General features: G+C 33.9%; 1 protein-coding gene across 13 annotated transcripts in view; it reads right to left on the bottom strand.

Annotated features, from left to right (window-relative positions):
• The window catches only part of LAMA2 (laminin subunit alpha 2), a 4753606-nt gene that overhangs the window by 1692441 nt on the left and 3039081 nt on the right, over positions 1-22084 (bottom strand). For all 13 annotated transcript variants that reach the window (XM_044064325.1, XM_044064371.1, XM_044064344.1 and 10 more), the window contains one exon: positions 13918-14154. In XM_044064325.1, the coding sequence (XP_043920260.1) occupies positions 13918-14154 (237 nt within the window). The remainder of the gene's footprint in view (positions 1-13917; positions 14155-22084) is intronic.

Genomic DNA, 22084 nt, shown 5'->3' with positions numbered 1-22084 from the left:
GCTTTATTTTCCTTAACATTCTAGAAATCTCCATCATGCCCCTGCTTTGACAATGTCATGTCCATCACCCATTAGTATCACTAAAAGAGGTGAAGCAGCTCCAATATTTTCTTTGCACCATCACTGTCAGTTGGTCACTTTTATAACCTTTCAACAGATAAGTTGAGCACTGTTAAGTATGATTGGTTTGAACTTTCAACATATGACTTGTTCATTCAAATGTAAAAATCTTATCATACTGTCTTATCACAGAACTGGAATAAATGTTCAGTAGATCAAAGACTCATGAAATTAAGTACTGTAAACACCCTCACAGCCTCTAGACAAATCATACTAACCTGCATGCTTTCTGCCTCTAGAAATATCAAAAAATACTACTGCCTGCAAATACATCAATCTTAGTTATATATAAATTAAAACCTTGTTTGCTCACCCTGGACTATATTGTCCACACTCTTTTCTATGGCCCATTATTTGCCCTTGAGTCATTACTATCCAGCTTTCATCCCTCATATTTTAATCATTGTTTTAACATTCATCTCATCTCTACCAGCAGTTATATTAAACTTAAACTGGTGCTTATACAAAAATGAGGAAAATGATACATGCACCAAGCACTGCATATATCTGACAAAATATTGAACATGCATTTCAAACAAACAAACAAACAATTTGCTTCACTTGGTCAGCCATAGTACAGCTTTTGCAAATATCTTTACCAGCATGCTTTAATGATCTGTCAGGTGTTTTTGTTTTCTAAAGCATTCACCCATCAAGAAAAGCAAACAGACTCATTTTCCTCTCTGACTACACACATATAAGTTTGTAAGAGTTCACCCAATCACTAATGGCTTTATTTTGAATTGAAATAAATAAATAAAAGGTTTGTAACTACCAAAATCATCATCAGTTTCATTTTATAGCTTTGCTATTAGCCAGTAACTGGATTTTTATTTTTCTTCTTTTAATAAATATATGATTCTGTTAATATTCACATAATAGGATTAGACATGCATAACCTTTTTATTAACGCCCCTCCAAAAAAAAAAAAAGCAGGAGTGAACTGTCACTTGGACTCTTCAAAATTAATAACCTTTAAATTAATATGTTGAGTCACAGGTGTCATGGCATGACAAACCAAGACCTCAAAGGATCGATAAGTCTCATCCTGAATGAAGAAGGGAAAACAAGCAGGAATGACTGTTCTCTGTTCCTTCTTTTTTAAAGAACTTTACTGGTAACCCCCCCAAACTGGATACCATGTATTACAGCCTTCATTAAAAAACAGGAGTGGGCCTCCCCCTGGATCTGAGTACCCAGTTTCCAGAAAATCAAATTCTAGCAAATGTATTTACTGATAGCAAAGTTTTTGATTTCTTTCAGTGTTCTTACCATAAACAAAAGTTTCATAAGAAAGAATCCAAGGACATGTGGGTTAGTCCTATATGACTAAATGTTCCATAGTTGCTTTCCCAAATTACCAATCTTAAGACTCTATTAAGTACAAGAAGCATCAACGCTTTCCTGCCAAACACACAGGCTCAACTTTTCTAACTCTGCCTAATCAATCTAGCAGAACTGTATTGCTTTCTGCTGATCTTACATCACTCAAGCAGAATAAAAAAGTATTTTCTTCTTTTAAACTATATCAAACTCCAGGAAACAGCCACAGTTTATACCACACATCGATATTATAATGCTTCAGTTTGGTTCGCAAATGTAATACCATGCCAGAATGCACTGAATACTGATCACGTCTGCTAACATTTTCACCGTACCCTAGCAAGGCTACGGCTATTTAGCATATTTCTAAAGAGTAATTTTCCACTTCATCCTCCCCTTGTCCACCTCATTAATTACAGGAGTGCTTCTTAGACTAATAATGGTTTAAATGACACAATTTTTCACTCCCCAATGTGAAAGCCTGCTTCTGACAGCTAAAGGAAGTACTTGGCATCCAGACATTTTCATTCTTCCTCAGTGAATGGGGTCTCAGATCCAACCTTGGATCCAGCTCGGTGTCATTTCTTCCAGACTCTTGGTTCTGATTTTTGAGCTCGTCCCCTTACCCATGATGCTCCTAACTGCTGCATTACCTCAGACCAAGTTTGCTGTCAATATGTACCAAGTGAGAATATAACTTACAGAAAGAAAAGGGATAGAATAGTGGCTCAAACAGGAACAGGGGTTGCAATTTCTTTATCGGATCACTTGCAAAGAAAAAAGAGAGGGTAAAGGGGGGGGGGTTGAGGAAGAATGAAAATGGAAAACAAAGATGCATAGTTATGGTGTATTTTGAATTATAGTTTTCTTTTTTTTTTTAACATTTTTTATTGATTTTCATGAAATAAAATAATACAAGAAAAATGATATATAAATATGCATGATATATGTCTTAAAAACATCATAACATGGAACAATAACTGTTTACAATGTCCATAACAGATATAATGTCATTATTGTGATCACATTTTATCTAGTAGTTTTTCAAGCTTCAACCAAGTTAATTTCTTATGTGTTATCTTAGTAATTCTTTCTGAAATAGTTTGCAAGTCCCTATTACATACACGTTTAGCTAATAGTAAAAAATCTGTAAATGATAGGATTTTTTTACACTTCCAATTTGACGTAATTATTTTTCTTGCAATTGCAAGCAAGGACCAAAGAAGGTGCACCTGTATTTTAGGGATATGTGCTGGTACTTGTGCATTGAACAGTAATAATGAGTCAAATACTTCACACTTGTCCGACCACAATGCTTTTATGAAATTTCTGAATTCTATTCAGAATGGAGTTACTATTTTACATGTAATAAACATGTGTACCCAATCTGCACAAAGTATTTCCTCACATCTCCAACATTTATTCAGATTATTTTTTGATATCAAGCCCATCTTATGTGTGGTAATAAAGCTCTATGGATGTATTTCCAAGTGAAGATTTTCCAAGAAGGGGATGATGTTGTGCTACTAATTGATTTAAGTACTAATTCTTTATCACTATCTGAAAAAATGGATTTGTTTATTCTCTCTGTGCAATTCCATAATGAGTCCTCTGGGATTTCCATATTGGTTCTTAAAGATTTATATATATTTGACAATGATAGAATATTACTAATGTACAAAGTGTTTATTTCACAAAGAAGAGAAAGTATTTTAGGTAAAGGTGTTGTCCTGGTGATATGACATATTTTGAATTCATTAACTATGTATTCCCCTAAATATTTATATGTTCAACCAGTTGTTGTGATTTATGTCATACCTGGCCATAACAGAACATGATTCATGGATATTATTATTGCAGAGAAAATGGTGCCAGAAAACTAAGCCATTTTCTTCCATTACTTTTATTTTAGATACATTGAAAGAGTCCAGACATGTCTTTGTGTATGCTATGGGAAATATTAAAAATATTAAGCTTTTTGTCATATGTTTTTTGTTCATTATCTTTTTAAAATGATCTAATATATAATCAGTGAAAAGCAACTTTTTTATTCTTATTGGTATTATAGAAATGTTCTTTGATAAGGGAGATTTTTTTTATTTTCTGAGAACATATTATTGTCAATATTTGTGTCTATATCAGATAATAAGATACTTACATGGAGAGTTTTCCAATTAGAACTATATTTGGAGTTTAACCATTGGCTCATCACATTAAGTATGGTCAATTCCACATAAAGTTCTAAATTTGGGATATTCCCCCATCTTTCCAGCTTCTGTAGTGTCAAGCATGGCTGATTCTTGGCTTTTGAGGCAACCATAGGAAATGTATTAACATATAATTTAGATGTTTCATTAACTTTTCGGATGGGGAGGCAATTAAAGTTTGGAAGTAGAACAAAATATTGGGTAATATGATCATTTTTATTAATGACAGTCTTTCTTCAATCGTGAAATACATTTTATTCCATCTATTTAAAAATTCCTTAACTGTGGATAATAGGTATTTGTAATTTGCTTTTAAAGTATTATTCCAGTTTGACTTTATGAATATTCCTAAGTACTTAATGGTGTCAATTGCCCGGTTAAAATTGTTGTGTTTTCTTAGTAAAGTGTTTACTTTTTTATTTATTAATAATGTTTCTGTTTTGGTGTGATTAAAGCTTAGGCCTGAAACCTCTTCAAAAACTTGCTGGGATTTTGTTATATGATCTATAGAGGAATCTATATTTCCAATTGTTAGCATGACATCGTCCGCAAAAAGTTGTATTTTAGAAATGCAGCTTGGACTAGCAGAAAATCCACTTATATTAGAATTTGCTCTTATGAAGTTAGCTAGAGGTTCTACTGATAGAGCAAATAATAAGGGGGCGAGTGGGCAGCCTTGTTTAGTAACGCCAATTTTGATGTATGATATTGAGTTAACAGTCTGTTAATTATATCAATAAAGTCAGGGGAGAAGTTATATACTTCTAATACTTTAAATAAATAATAATAATACTGTAAATAAACAGGGTCAATTTATAGAGTCAAAAGCCTTGTTTAGGCTAATAATAGATAGTTCTTTTTTTTTCCTGTTAGCATGATCCTCTAAGGAAAGGAGCCTGATAATATTGTCTTGCACTCTTCTATTTAAGATGAAGCCTGTTTGATCATCACTTATTATGTTAGGCATCAGTTGATTTAATCTGTTAGCTAATATTGGCGCAACGATTTTATAGTCCACATTTAATAGTGAAATGGGATGATACAAAGTTACTCTTTTGGGGTCTTTGTCCTGTTTTAGGATAGGGGAAATCATGGCATATTTTCAGGAAGGGAATGAGCTTGTCTTTTTTCTGAATTCCTCAAAAGCTTGTAAAAGTATCTTTAATGTATTGTTTGTGAGTACTTTATAAATTTCTTCTATTAATCCAGCTAATCCTGGGGTTTCATTGTTTTTAAGGCTTTGGATCCTCTCTTTTAGTTCACTTAATGTTACTGGTTTGAGAAGTTTGGTATTCTGTTCTAGTGATAGTTTGTTGTCTATGTTCTCATTTAAGAAGTTATCTTTTGGGATGTTGTTATTAATATTTGGATTTGTGTTATTTATTATTTCATGATGTTTTCTGAAAGTCTCAAAAATATTGTTTAAATCTGTTACAATTTTAGTTTTATTTTTAGTTTCATCAACAATTTCCCTTATATGTTTAACATTGGTTAAGTTTCTTGTCTGACGTTGATTGTCTGATGTTGATTGTATTGGTTAAGTTTCTTGATTTCACAGCTAATCTATGCATGTTTTCTGTATTAACAGAGTAAGACTGTAATTTGATTCTTTCTAAATTTATTGCCACTTTGTGATTAAGAATTTCCATGTAATCAAGGTTTAATTGTTTCAGTTCTGTACTTGTGTTTATGTCTTTATTATTTAGATTTCTTTTTAGTTCATCAATTTTTGATTGTATTCTCAATAGCATACTATCCCATTCCTTTTGTTTGTTTAGGTACCAGGTTTTGATTTTACCAAAAATGTAAGATTTCAGCATATCCCAGAAAATAACTTTAGAAGTACTATCATTGTCATTTATGTCTAGAAATATTTTGATTTATTTCAGTAATCATTCCTTAAACCCAGTTATCTTAACAATGTATGCTGGTATTCTTTGCCAATATACTAGATGACTAGATTTCACATGGCATTGTGGTCGGACATTGGACAGGAGCTAATGAAAACTTCCTGAATTTTTGAGAATAAATAATCTGTAACCATACCTTATCGATGGTAGTTTGTGTAGCAAATCTGCATGAGTAATATGTGTATTTAGGGATTTGGGTTCTATTTTTTCATAAATATCTTTTATATTTGAATTATTGATGAAGTTGTTCAATCTTTTAGCAGGTGCAGATATCTTAAACATATCACATTTAGTAGTGTCACTTCTGGAGAGAATACAATTAAAATCACCTGTATATATTATTTCTCCCTTGGATTTGATTGCAAGTAAGTCATGATATTTATTCGCTGTTGCAGCACCGACACCGGGTATCCAATAAGTATTGGCTAATGTGATTTTTTTTTTATTTATTTCTAGAATAATTAAGCACAACATGCCATTTTTGTCTGAATACGTGTCGATTGTTTTAGGTACTGGTAGTATTTTCCTCCACAATATCATGGTGCCTCTTCTTTTGGTCCGAAAATGAGATTCTTCAAGTATAGAGTAGCCATTAAAAGGCTTCCTATTCAAATCTTCTTCTATTATATGAGTTTCTTGCAAGAATGCAATATCTACTTTCTTAGTTTTCAAATATTTGGTTAAGCTTCCTCTCTTTATAGGATTGTTGAGTCCATTTACATTTAAGGGCAAACATTTATATGAAAACATTTCTATAGATTGTGTTAGATAGTAAAGATTCTGTTATGAACATATGAACACTGAGAATAACTGTAAAACATTTAAAACTATTTACAAGACTAAACATTGAATATTTAATTCCTGATTTAATGAGAAGTTCCTCAAAACCACCTTCTTCCATCCTAAGAACAGTAATCTATGTCCGTTCTGTGCTTCTGCCATTACAATAACTGTATAGAATGTAATAAGAAGTGAGAAAAATAAAAGGCTACTCCTTAGAATTGTTACTGATATGAGTAGCAAAATATCAAAGTGTGTGAAATTAAAGCTAATACATTATTTGTGATAATTATGTATATTAGAAGTAATTATCTTTGTACAACCAAATCAGAGAGTAATTTTAAAACAAAAGATCTAGAGTATTGTTACCAGAGTAGGAAAATACTAATGCCTTTAGGTAGCTTATATTTAGCTATGAGTCTAAAAAGTTCTCCAGATAGAGTTAATAAAAAGCATGGATCTATCAACAATTTTAAGTAAAAGCTATTAGGATTTAAACTAGGGAGGCAATAGCTATCCAAAAACTAGTAACTCTCTCTGTAAATTAATAAGAACAGGTATTGCAAGTCCTGGCAATAACAAATGAAGAAATTACTAATATCTGACTTCTGTACATATTATGCTAGGGACAACTATAAACATGAACATGTATAAATGGTACAGATAACACAGTAATATGCAACAGTTGAACAGCAAACGCTATAGATACACAGACAAAGTAGGTTTGAATACCTCAGATCCCTATATACTGTTATGCAAACATAATGTAACGGGTTGCAAAATTGCTGTCAGCAATAAAAATGTTTAAATACATATGCAAGGGTGATCACAACAAAATGGAAAGAGTTCACATATCTAGGTACATATTTTAAGGGTGGTTGTGTGTTAGTCATATAGAGCTATACCTATGTATACCTAGATAGAACAATGCATTTGAACTACAAATGTATACCAAAGTTCATGATTACTGACCTGTGCATATATATCTTAGAATAAGCTATATTCAAAAGGTTAGTTATTAAAGCTAGATAACAAAACAGGTATCTAGAAACTGGTAAGTAACTCCCTCTCTAAATTTATGAGAGCTGGAACTTTTTTTTTACAGATTCTAGTTAAATAAGAACCTAGTCTTTTAAAAGCATACATATCTTACTTTCATCAAACTGGGGATATAAATAAGTCAGTCAAACCGAGGAAAGCACAATAATTATCATAAACAGAAAAGGAGAGAAACAGACAAATAAAAAAATAATTATTTCTGTACGAAATTATAGTTTTCTACTTGTGCTATGTATAGGAGCCTTAACTGTGTAGTGCTGAAATATCCTTTCAAATCAGGTAACCATAATCTGCCCTGCTTTACCGGAAGAATCAGCTTATCTCACTCAACTCTTGTCATCCCCCCATCTTTAGGTATTACAGCTACCAATGCTTTCTTCCAAGATGTTGGCACTTCTCCTTCTCTTAAAATACTGTTAAAGAAGCCTTCCAGATCATTTTCCCCTCCTAGCTTCCAAACTTCCACAGGATTACCATCTATTGCTGGGGACTTTCCTGTAGATTTGTTATACATCACTATTTTATCTCATCTCCTCCTACCCGAACCGTTAGTAATTGAGCCTCAACTACCTCTAACACTGGCATATTTAATTCTTCCATAAACATTTACAGTTGTATCTTTTCTTGATTTTCATATTTTACTGCTTTATACAGACTTTCATAGAATTTCTGAAATATTTGTAATATGTTTACAGGATCTTTCATTACCTTCCTTGTTGTAGGCTCCCTAAGACTTGCGACAACCCTTTCTTTCTCTTGCCTGAGTAATTGTGCTAAAAGTTTTTGTACTCTAGTGTTGTTATCAAAAAACAGTTCCTTAACAGCATTCTTTTTAATTTTGTGTATATTACCCAGGTAATCCCTTATTTTCTGCTCAGCATTCTGCATTTGATCCACTGCTTATTCTGTGAGATTACCTCTATTCTGCAATACTTTAACATTTGTCAGTCCCTCTAAATAATTTGTGTTACTTCTTAACCATAGCTCCCTTTCTTTTATTTTCAAACTATTTTTAAACTCCACCTTAATTTTATCCCATTCCCTAGACATATTTTTCAGAAGCAATTTCTATCCTCTCAAATAGCTCCTGAATAATCTCCACTACCCATTCCTGAAATTCCTCTCTTTTCAATAGGTAAGTGAGAAAGGGCAGTATCTCATTTTTATTTCATTATCCTGTGTTTTTTTTAGTTATTATTGTCCCATGATCTGAAATAGTTTTTGGGTGTGTATCAAGACCTTCAGTTAAATGCACATGTTCCTGAGAAATCTAAATTCTGTCTAACCTAATCCAGTTTTCACGGATCTATATTAGAATACCGAACATTCAAAATGTTGACTTTTCTAAAATTTAACCCTATCAATCGAAAATTAAAAACATCGAACATTCAGAACAGTGAATTTTTTCCTAGGGAAAAAAACTTGCTGTTCCAAAACACATACACACAACACAAGCACACCAAACAAACAGCAATCCACACACATACACCTAAACTCTTACACCTAACCCTACACTAAACTATACATACACCGCTAACTATCCACTTACCTTAACCCAAACCCTAACCCTAAGGTCCATCACTATCGCACAGTCACCTCACCCGCGCCCTAACCATAACTCACCTACCTTGCCCTAACCCTCACTTCCACACAATCGCACACTTACCTGACCCACGCCCTAACCCTAACTCAGCTAACCCACACTAACTCTCATGTCCACACAATCGCACACTTAACTTTACCCGACCTGTAACTTTCCACCATAGCACTGTAAATACTGAAGCAACAGAAGCGGACAACCAAATTCTTTCCCTAGGAAAAAAAATTGGTTTTCTGTTTCTTTGATATTTTCAGCATTCGCTGAAAATGGGTCGATATTAGAACACTCGATTTTTTGAATGCTTGGTGTTCTAATATAGACCCATTTTCACATCTTGGGGAATAATTTGTAAATTCACTCTGAACTACTATTACTGAATTCACATCTTCCATGACAAATATTTTCATAAATTTCTTCAAAAATCTACCTTCCTTTATTATACTTTCCCTTCTGGGCCCCCTGACACATCTTCACTGCTGCAAATCAAATTCCAGTCCCAACCTGTAAGTAATATTCCTTGCTGAAAACTGATTATTTCTCCCATAAGTTTCTTAAGTTCTGTTATTGCAGGTGAAATATAAATACATACCAGTGTAATATTCCTCCCTGCTAGTAGCCTATTAGCTCTACAAATTTGCCATTATTATCTTTTTTGCCCTCTTCTATCACTACTAGAGCTCCTCTTGCAATTAATGTAAGTACTGTTCTTTTCCTTTGTCACAGATATTCTGCTGAATAACCATACTGAAAACTTTTCTTTATCAGATTCACGTTTAGTTATTTCCAGGTGTGTCTCTTGTAACATAGATATTTTCACTCTACATTTTTCAATATAGTTCGGTATTCTTTATTTTTTGTATTTATCTGTAAGACCATTGACATTTAAAGACATTACAGAAAGCATCATTGTATTAAAAAATTATTATTCCCACCTTTTATGTATAACACCTTTTTTTGTTAAATGTCTAGTTCCAGCTTTTGTGTTATATGTATACACTGTTTGGCAGGTTGAACTTTTATATAGTTGTTTATTGTCATATCTATTTGAACCTTTTATTTTATTGAAAGCTCTCAAACAAACAAACAAACCAAAAAAAAAAAAAACAAAAAACAAAAACAAAACAAAAAAATATCCTCTTAAAACCTATTCATTTAATACTAACACAGAAAACTATGTACATCTTGAAATATTGAGGTTTTAACCTCCTAATAGGAACAAATGTCCCAAACTGACAGCTACACTCACAGACATGAGTTACCCTAAAATAATGGTTATCCATGATAAGATGCATGGTGCAGCTTATGCTTCTAAGCGCAAACTGGTTTTGTCTTATCTTTATAGCATTTCCAGCTGGGAAAACCCCTGCATGCTTTCAGAGAACATTACCTCCTAATCAGTTTCTCTTTTCTTTTTTCCCCCAGCCAATCACTCTCCACCAGACTGTAACCAATTTCTGTTTATCTGATTGTCTCCATGGAGACATGAGAACCAGACAGTCAATTTCTCTTTATCATTTTGTTTCCATGGAGACATGAGAGCGAGATACAGTCAGAATTGCTACTAAGCATACATTCATTTGCTAGAAAAAAGCCTCATAATATTCAATATTCTTTTCCATCTAACTGATTTCTTTTAAAATGTGTTACTTAATCTAAGGTCCTTAATCCATTCATTTCCCCATGCAAGAATAAGAAAAAGCACATTAAGTTTTCTTTTGTTATGCTCTTTTAACCAGGTTTTTTTGTTTACATTGCAGTACCCACATATTTTAAAACTGAACAAGAAGAAAAAGAGCAGGGTGAAAGAAAAGGAAATGAAGAAAAGAAGAAAAGAACTATTTACAATCCTCATTACACTTAAAAATAACTGAGCAAACCTTACTTTAGCATGCAAAGAAAACCATATACTACAAATATAGTACTATTATGAAAAAAAAATGTTTTCTTTACTTCCAGTTAACTTTTTCCACTCTCTTCCCCTCCCCAAAACATTTTTCCGAACATTAATGACATGAAGTAGTGCAAATGCTTTACAGTCCCAAACAAGTCCAACAAATTCTGAAAAAGTCCAATATTTCCAGATTTTCTTGTTCTGTCATATTTCAGAAATATAATTTTTGCATTGTAATCTCACATTAAGTTACTGGTTTTATTACTGTTCATCTCCATCTCACAAATCCTGTCTCTGCCTCATTTCCAATGTACTCTGGATTCTTCTTGGCAACTCTCATGCTACCTTCCTTCTCTCCAACATTTTCCATTGAAACAGTGGAAAAGTTTTCACAGGTACAGTCTCTCTGTGATCTGTATGACCATAAGAACAAGAAGCAGAATTTCCTTCTGTTTCACACTTCACTTTTTGCTGGACCAGCTTTTGTATTTCCTCTTTAGCATGTACTTCATCAAAAATGATTTGTCCCTCCAGGGAAGAATACCTTAAAGCTGGGTACACCAGTTTGAATCTCACGCCTGTGTCTTGACATTCCCTGAAGAGTGGAATGAATTTACACTTCTTCTGCCTGGTGTACAATGGGTAATCATTCTTCAGATACACTCTGCTGTTTCCCACTTTTAGTATGTTGTCCTTTTGTCACAGTTTTGTCAAAAGCAACTCCTTCTGCTGGTAGGATTGCAACTTTACTATTAAAGGTCTAGGTTGCTTTCTCATAACCAGATTTGGAGCATATATGCATGATGTACCCTTTCAGCTAACAACTCCTGATATGGAATAGCAGTCCCAGTCCAGTTACTTATTTGTGCTTTCATAAAAGTAATGTAAGCTATTCCTTCCAGTTTCTTGAGTATAGCTAAAAATCTCAGGTTTTCCCTACATGCTCTGTCTTCTAATTCTATTATTTTTTTTGAAACATCTCATCCTGAGCAGCCTCATATTCATCTACCCTTTTCTTCATTTCAGTTTCTGATTTTTGCAGCTTTGTCATCTCATCTAAATTTCTGTTTAAAGCTTCTTTCATTTTTTCCAGCATTTTTTGTTTGTATTGATATACTCCATCAGTGTTTTGTTTATTTTAACCAGGTCTGTGTGCAGCTGTCTTTTATTTTCCTGTAGGTTATGGGAAATCATGTCTGGAGTTGCTTTGCTTTTTGCTGAACATCTGAAGAACTTTTCCCAGTCAGTGTTTCTTCTTCACTTTTTATGTATTTTTTCCAGGTCCTCTGTATTTCTTTTTTCCTGGCATTCAGGCAGTACACTTACTTGCCAGTTACTGAAATTTACCCATAAACACAAAACACAAAAGTCTACTGCCTTCTCTGTTTAGTTTCTGCTTTCATACTGGGAGAGATAGAATTAAACTGTTACTCAATCTGCAGTCATGTTACTCCTTACAGTGTTACTATTTCTGATCTCTGATTATAAGAAAATATTTTGAGACATAGTACTGAAGATGCCAAAGCTACTACTAAATACAAAAAACTGATAGGAAACCTCATCCAAAGTAGCATAAGTGTACTAGTAAACTATAAAGTGGGGTACCAGCAGGCAATGGATATGGATAATGTCTTGAATTGTTATTCTGTTAAAACAATGACCATGCCATCAGAAAATGGAGGCATAAGCAGGAAAGTTGTCACTGCCAGGAGGCAAAATACAAGTTTTTACAAAAGGAAAGAGGTTACTAAAAGTCATGAAGGCCAGTACTGAAGTGAATATTATCAGCAAGTTGCTGTCTATTACCATAGGCAGTTAAATGTAAAAAGGAACCACGGTTATAGAAAGTTAAAAGTAACATAGTAGTGCCCGGGAGGAAATGAAAGAATGGACCATGTCCATAGTTTATATAATAAGGAAATGCACATTAGAAGATGTTCATATTTCTGGAGATTTTAAGGTTTCTGTTGACCCAGTGTTTCTCACTGTACAGGATCTGTTACCATGAACTGAATACATTTCTGGATCTTAATATGATCAAATGGCTTACAAAATTTAATTTACTACAATTATTCCTATGAACAAGGATGAACCATCCAAGCATTTTGCTTCAATAAACTCAAGTTGTTTTTTGGACTAGGGTCTATACCAACCATTTGACAGAAAGCAGCAAATAAGCAATATAGGGAAATCTCAATCTGCAGTGTTACCATGACGGCATCCTTTTGTCTGGCAGTGATCATGTTTATAATTGATCCTGGAGTGGTTAAAGAACAAGGCAGTTTAAATTGAGGTACATTTGAATTTTTAAAAAAATATTTTTATTTGTTGAAATATGAGAGATAAAGGTTATATTAGTTTATCAGAAATATTTTGGATATTCTTTGCTACTGAAAAACAAGCTTGACAAGAAAATGGAAAGGTCTCGCTTCATTCAATCTAAATGACTGGAAGGAACTACTCCAACTATATCATACAAAACTGTCTACCTTTAAAACATGCAAAAGCATTCCCTCAATGCATGTTCACATCTGATTAAAGGTATCATTAGCTTTTGAATACTTGTAATTTCTTTAGTAATTATTAATAATTCAAAATAAAACATCATCTGAGTATAAGGCACCTCACTCTGCAATTAGCATTTAAGTGACTCTTCTGACACAGTTCCTTTTATATTTTTTGTTAACTAAAGACATTTTTATGTCAGGATATCTGAAAGACATCGCTCACTTAATCACTGACAATAACTATATATCATAAGACATAAAACTGTGATCTTATTTTGAGTCAGCTTTGGGTTATGGGTTTAATGCTTCATTTACTCTGATTTATAGTGGTACACTGCATAGTGCTGCCAACTTCTCATGGTACCTATGAAAATGAAATCCTGAGTAATTAAACTCATTGTATTTTCAAAATAATCTTTGCATAGACACAGGCTCTTTTGCCATGATTACTGTATGTCCTACATTTAGAATAATAAGACTTGCTAACCATAACAGAGATGTTATTTCAAATTTACTGTACCTTACAGGTGCATTGCCCCATTTGGTTGGCACATGAACATAATCCAGTTACAGGGTCACAGGATTCAGGATCTGCCCCAGATTGCACACAGGAACATGGAGAGCACTGTGGGTAGTCTCGATATCCTGCCTTACACTCATTGCATTTATCTCCACCAAACTCAGGTCGACAAAAGCAGCAGCCAGTTTCTGGGTTACACTGGGTGCTTAAAGATCCCTCTGGTGTGCAGTCACATGGCTGTAATAAAAAACACAACAAATAAGTCATGATATCTTGAGATTACATGTAATGCTACAGTAAGTGCATAGTAAGAATTAGTCAGTAACTTAAATAAAAGTCTGAAAAGCTCCAATTAGTCTTAAACAATTTTTTGAAGCAGTAACTCTATCTTATATGTTTTCTTTTCATAATATACATATAAACAAGCAACACAAACAGTATTTCATTAACTTTTTCTTAATGATTATATTATGTCAGATTTATCTGATTATTTTGCTATGGGTAACATTAGGCTTCCAATTAAATTTTAATTTCCATTTTCTAGTAATTGTTGTTTGATAGCAAATGGCATTAAATGTAATAATGCCTTACTATGTCTGCGGTTCAGATTCTGTATCCTAGCTCAAAATAATTGTTTCCTTAGTTACAACTAATTGCAGAGGAAATTTGCTTGCAATACAGGTACTTATTGACTGAAACCATGACTGTGGAAGGGATGAGTGCCTACAAAGACAGCCTAAAAGCAGAAAGACTTAAGAAAGGTTTTTCTACCTGAAACTGATATGAATATAAGAAAGGCAACCTATAGAGCAACAAATGAAGGTAGAAGTGCAAAATCTACATCATAAAGAAACATACCAACTTCAGTCCAGTCCTACCTTTTTCGGAAGCTGGATCTCACTGAAGCCAGATTTTCTTCAAGATGACCTGGGATATGAATAGTGTTTTAAAGGACACTTGGCTGGATCATGAAATAATGTGAGTTCAGAGTAGAAATTAATGGATTCTAACTTCAGGAACTTATAGCTGGAAGTCATGGTTGTTTAATTGGGTGAGCCATTTGAAATGCAGGGGAACCAGGTTACCTGTCTCTCCTTTCTTTACAGTGTAGGAATGTTATTTTTTTGAGACCTCTATTCTTTTTGTCTTTTTTTATCTTGCAGAAGTGCTTACATTGTTTACCACACAAGCCAGTCTTCAGTGCCAAGCAGGACAGTAGATCATTAACTAATACAACTACAAATAAAAGTAGAACTGTGTAAAATTTTGAAATGGAAGCTGGGGTATAACAAGATTTTTCCAAACTGGACTCCACCTTCTTGTATGCAGCCTTACTTCCCTCACAACTGTAGCCCCTCATCCCCAAAAGTGTGGAAGTAAGCAAAAAAATCAATTTAGCCATCCTAGTATTCTGAAGTAAGTAATTTAACAAAATGTATAATCATAAACCAGGATGAATATGCTAGGTTAAAAAATAAATTCTAGCACACATTTCTTTTTGCACAAAATGAATAAATGATTTTCAAAAAGTGTAAAATGTGGTGTACATGGTGTATGCCTTTCTGGAAATGGTGTTTGTTAATAGTGACGATCTGTGCAGTGCAGAGTACAAATGGTCCTTCAATATACTTTCCTCTAATCTTTATTTTGCTAGATTTTCTGGCTTACTCAATGATTATATTATGTCAGATTTATTTGATTATTTTACTATGGGTAACATTAGGCTTCCTATTAGATTTTAATTTCCATTTTCTAGTAATTGAAAGCTGGGGTATAACAGGATTTTCTGAAGTGGACACCACCTCCTTGCGTGCCAACTTACTTCCATCACAATTGTAGCCCCAAAAGTGTAGAATTAAGCAAAAAAAATCAATTTAGCCATCCTAGTATTCTAAAGTAAGTCATTTAACAAAATGTATAACCATAAACCAGGATGAATATGTTAGATTAAAACATAAATTCTAGAACACATTTCTCTTTGCACAAAATTAATAAATGATTTTCAAAAAGTGTAAACTGAGGTGTGCATGGTGTATGTCTTCCTGGAAACGATATTTGTTAATATTGATGAGCTGCGTAGTACAGAGTACAGATGGTCCTTCAAGATACTTTCCTTTAATCTTTATTTTGCTTGAATTTTAGGCTTGCCCACACTTCCTTCTTCAGATAAATGTAGAGATTGTCACTATGGCCATACCCAGTGTTTATGCAGCACCTAGTTATAAGTTCTGTACTGTCTACCTTACCTATCCAAAGGCTACTGCTTTAGGGCAGGCAAATATTGAGTTGTTGAAGCACTTTAGAAGTCTACTTAATATTTTCTCCACAAGCATTTCATGAGTCATTTTTCTATATAGTGACTCTCGGCTACTCCTCCTACATGTATAACAGAGAACTTATCTAGTTTAAGTGTGTAAAGCAATAATTATAAAAGCAATTATCTGAATGATACTGAAAAGACTCTCCATGTGCACTTCACTGATGTCATCATCATGTTTGCTTATAACAGACAAGCTAAATAAGCATACTTAATTTCAAAGGCAACTACAGTATTAGGGATCTCTGGGAAATGTGAGCAAGGTTAAACATATACTACAAAGAAAGATTAAAGTACTATAAAGTATGACAGGCATGGGAGCAATACCACAGGAAAATGGAAAAAATAGACATAAATGTCATGAGAAGTGAAGTCACTCACAACTCAACAAATGTATATCCTCTGAAGCCATACTACATTATTACCCACAGTAGTTATGTAAAGGAAATGCTGACCAAATTTGCAGAAATGTCATAATACACTAAGACACAATAAAACATCAGTCTTTCTTTCATCATATTTCTTCTTTAAATCCTATTTTTAAAGTGTGTTTATCAGTTCAATTTGTACTTCAGAATGCAATTTGCATAATTTAGTAAATATAAATTTCTCACAGCAAAAACTCAGTCTTCAAAGTAAAGTGCCTCTGTAGTACAAAAGGAAAATGTAGAACATAAACCCAAAGGCACACCACTGGCTCAGATAACAAACAAAACTCTTTATTAGTAGAACAGTAAGCGCTTTCTAGTTGCACAAAATGCTTCATCAGACTTAATAAAATTTAAAATCAAACTGCCATTTAAAATTGCTCTTAATGCATCACATGACTAGTATAGTAATTATCTGTAATTAAAATAAAGGCTTAAAGTGATATACATAGCTGTCTATATCTCAAGGAACATGCAATCCATATGTATATGAACATAATATATATATATATATATATATATATATATATATATATATATATAAAAATATAAATATATCATAATAGTTTATCTAAGAACCATGTACGCAATACTGTAAAATATGCATATAAAAGATATATAAAATATATATAAATAAATTATTAAAAGATACTAATAAAAACTTACTAGATGGCAGCATATCAATGAAACATATGTATATGAGAGAAGGCATACTCATTACTGAACTGTCTATCTAACACTATGTCAAAAAGCACTAAACTATCATCACAAGAAAAACATCTATATATATATATATATATATATATATATATATATATATATATATATATATATACACATAGGTACTAAGAGAACGACTGGCATTATATCTTATAAGTAGTGAGTTCAAAACTTAAGGTAATGACATGTATATAGTGTGCAGAACAGCAAAAAATCCCAAAACACAAAAATAGCACAAAAATACAGACTGACATTGTAATATATAGTCCCACGCTAAAAGCTACAACTAGAACTATAAAACTTAAATAAAATAAAATATCTAACAGTTCACTGGTCTATCTTTCAGAAAAGGTTTCAGACTAACCTTTTCATTAAGGCCATGTCCCTTATCTGCCTGATATCTCAGGATCCATTTATTCTCTTCCTTTTCAGTATAGTTCTTAATATTCCCTAGTCTAGCACTGATTCTAATAAGCTCTATGACCAAAAAGCTAAATTTGTGACTTAAATCATTGCTGCCAGTATGTCTTGCTAAGGCATTATGCTCATCTTCTCTTCTTATGGCGTATAAATGTTCTCTTACTCTCTCCCTTAATGTTCTATTAGTCTTCCCTATATAGAATGATTCACATTTAGAGCACTGGGCTAAATAAACTAACTTCCTAGATTTGCAATCAGCACAATGCTTAAAAGAGTACAAAGTGTACATGGTTCTTAGATAAACTATTATGATATATTTATATTTTTATATATATATATTCTATGCTCATATACATATAGATTGCATGTTCCTGGAGATATAGACAGCTATGTATATCACTTTAAGCCTTTATTTTAATTACAGATAATTACTATACTAGTCATGTGATGCATTAAGAGCTATTTAAATGGCAGTTTGATTTTAAATTTTATTAAGTCTGAAGAAGCATTCTGTGCAACGCAAAAGCGCTTACTGTTCTACTAATAAAGAGTTTTGTTTGCTATTCGATCCAGTTGTGTGTCTTTGGGTTTATGTTCTACAAATATAAATTTCTGCCTAAAGAATCACTAGAAGGAAAGAGACCCATTTCCTTATCTACTGAAATATGGAGCTACTGGCAGATGAAATGCAAATCAATAGGGCAAACCAAACTATTAAGGATCCTAAGTATAGAAATAAATAAATAAATGGCATTTTACATAAAATCAAATCTTCTCTCTCCCATAATGCACGGCTCTAACAAAAGTACCTCAGATAGTGTTTGCCCTAAAAACAGATGAGAATTCTCCCAGAAAAGAACCTCAAATGGAGAAGGGCCATTGGTGGCACAGGACTTGCCCAATGACTGGCTTCAGGTTTGGCCCATTATGATCACATAGAAATAAAGCAAAACATACTGTGTCAGTTTGGAAGGGAGATGGAGGGTGGAATGTTGAGATGGATGGAGAAGGACAACAAGGCTATGGTAAGTGCATAGAGTACAATTGTGTAAGCTGCACTTTCCATAACAGTAGATGTTCAATGAAATCCCTGCTGCAGTAGCCTTAGCTATATGGGTTATATTCTGCCAAAGATATAATGACCAGTCTTCCATAGTCTTTGCTTCCCCCCCACATACATATTCCCAGGTGGCTGTGGTTTGAGATCCAAATGGAGAAAATAGCAGTCTGGGTGCCAAAACCCTTCAGGACTTTCTTGATCCTCAAAAGGAGACAGTCTACTGTCCTGATAAAAAGCAAAGTTGGGAGCTTATAACTTTATCTAAAAACATAGCTACAGTGGATATAAAAAGTTTACCCACCCCTGTTAAAATGCCAGGTTTTTGTGATATAAAAATGAGACTACAATAAATAATTTAACTTTTCCCACCTTTAATGTGACCTATAACCTGTACTATTCAATTGAAAAACAAACAAATCTGTTAGGGGAAAAATATAAAAAATGTACAATATGCTGGTTGCATAAGTGTGCACATCCTTAAACTAATCCTTTGTTGTGTGTGCACACCTTTGAACTAATACTTTGCTTAAGCACCTTTTGATTTAATTACATCATTCAGTCTTCTTGGGTAGGAGTCTATCAGCATGGCACATCTTGACTTGGGAATATTTTCCCACTCTTCCTTGCAAATGTGCTCCAAATATGTCAGATTACGAAGGCACCTCTTGTGCAGAGCCCTCTTCAGGTCACCACATAGATTTTCTATTGGCTTTAAATCCGGGCTCTGGCTGGGCCATTCCAAAACTTTGATTTTCTTCTGGTGAAGCCATTCTTTTGTTGATCTGGATGTATGCTTGGGGTCATTGTCACGTTGAAAGGTGAAATTCTTCTTCATCTTCAGCTTTCTAGCAGATGCCTGAAGGTTTTGGGCCAAAAGTGACTGGTATTTGGAATTGTTCGTAATTCCCACAACCTTGACTAAGATCTCAGTTCCAGCTAAAGAAAAGCAACCTCAAAGTGTGATACTGCCACCACCATGCTTCACCATGGGGATGGTGTCCTTTTGGTGATGTGAAGTGTTGATTTTGCGCCAAATGTGCCTTTTGGAATTGGTCTCATCAGTCCATCATTTTCCCACATGCTTTTGGGAGACTTGATGTATTGTTTTGCAAATTCTAGCCAAGCCCAGATGTTTTTCTCTGTAAGAAAAGGCATCCATCTTGCAAGCCTACCCCATAGTTCAGACATACGGAGCATACCAGAGATTGTTGTCACATGTAGTACATAACTAGTACTTGCCAGAAATTTCTGCAGCTCCTTCAGTGTTGCTGTAGGTCTCTTGGCAGCCTCCCTGACCAGTTTTTGTCTTGTCTTTTCATCAATTTTGGAGGGACATCCAGTTCTTTGCAATGTCACTGTTGTCCCAGATTTTCTCCCCTTTTTGATGACTGTCTTCACTGTCTTCCATGGTATATCCAATGCTGTGGAAATTTTTTTGTACCCTTCTCCTGACTGATACCTTTCAACAATGAGATCCCTTTGATGCTTTGTAAGATCTCAGTGATCCATGGATTTTTCTGTAGCAGGCAACTGAGTAAATGTCCTACTAGGACAGCTGAACTTTATTTAGGGTTAATCAGAGTCTCTTTAATTGATGGCAGGTGTGTACCCAAGAAGACTGAATGCTGTAATTAAATCAAATTGTGCTTCAACAAAGTATTGGTTTAAGGGTGTACACACACAACAAAGTATTAGTTTAAAGGTGTGCACACTTATGCAACCAGCGTATTGTACATTTTTTATATTTTCCCCTAACAGATTTGTTTGTTTTTCAATTGAATTGTACAGGTAATAGGTCACATTAAAAGTGGGAACATTTTTGAATTGATTTATTGTGGACTTATTTTTTTATATCACAAAAACCTGGCATTTTAACAGGGGTGTGTAAACTTTTTATATCCACTGTATATACAGAAAAAGGGGGTATGGGGTGAGGGTGCAGCTACTGAAGTAGTGATTTCATTGAACATCCGCTGTTATGGAAAATATAACTTAGCTTTACTATGTACATCATAAATCACTGTTGCAGTAGCCCTAGCTATATGGGTAGATTACCATAGCTTAACCTATCCAACAGGATAACCATAAGCCACATAGAAAGAGTAAAATACTATGTAGTATGACTCAGGAGGACCTGGAGAATAGTCCAAACAAAGCCTTTTCTGGACCTAAAAAAGGATCCAGTTTCTAGTGCTTTGCAAAAGTATGCACAGGGGACAAAATAGCTGTCTCTAGAATACTTCTAGAGTTCACTCTTTTCCAGTATGCCACTGTACAAGACATGGTTCTACTAGAATTAGCCTGGACCTTGCCTGGAGGTGATCTATCATGGTGGAAGTAACAAAAAACATTAGAAAGGGACAACCATGTGTAAATAGTCCTTTTGATACAGGTTGCCCATTACAGGAGATAAACAGCTGCTCAGCATTCCTAAATGACTTAGTTTTATCAAGATAATACCTGAGTTTCCTGTGCACATGAAATAACCCTTCTCCTTGATTTTTAAGTTTGGGATAGAAAACAGGGACATTGATGGCTTGACTCATAGTAAACATTGGAAATACTTTTGGCATGAAAGAGGAATTTATTCTTAAGGTAGCTATTTCTATGGAAAACCAAATAGGGTTCACCCACTATAAGAGCTTGAAACTCAGAAACTCATCTTGCAGATAACTGAGTAATAAGTAAGAATTTTCCATGTCATGAACTGTAAATTAGTCTGATAAATTGGTTCAACAGAAGACAACGTTAACTTTTCCAGCTCAAAGTTAAGATCCTAAGAAAGTGCCACTTGTTTCCTTAGTGGTCTAACATGCAAAACCTATTTCAGGAACTGCTTGACCACCAATTGAGAAGAAAAGGGAAGATCCATGAGCAGACATGTGGATCATGCCAAATTTGAGTCTCTTAAGCCCCCACAGCCAGCCTGCATAGATGCATAGCTCTCAAGTGTACCTCATTTGGAGTCTTAAAAAGTGGATGTTCCTCAAAGTTCCTCATTGAAAGGGTCTGTCACACATTTACATTCAAAAATGTTTTAACTGCTAGCCATGGGTAAATAGATATGAATCATATTAATTCATTAAAATATATTTTTATAAGTAAAACCGGCATATTTTAGCCATCATATGACCTTCCTAGTTGAAGTTGTTAGTAAGCCATTAGTAAGTGTTCCACATTTTGCCCATTTGTCTCACATTGTGAGGGCTGATGTTCCTCATT

Source organism: Protopterus annectens, chromosome 1.part0 (genome assembly GCF_019279795.1).
Source record: "Protopterus annectens isolate FY-2018-M chromosome 1.part0, PAN1.0, whole genome shotgun sequence".
NCBI lineage: Eukaryota > Metazoa > Chordata > Ceratodontiformes > Protopteridae > Protopterus > Protopterus annectens.
This window is presented reverse-complemented; position numbering and strand designations above follow the sequence as displayed.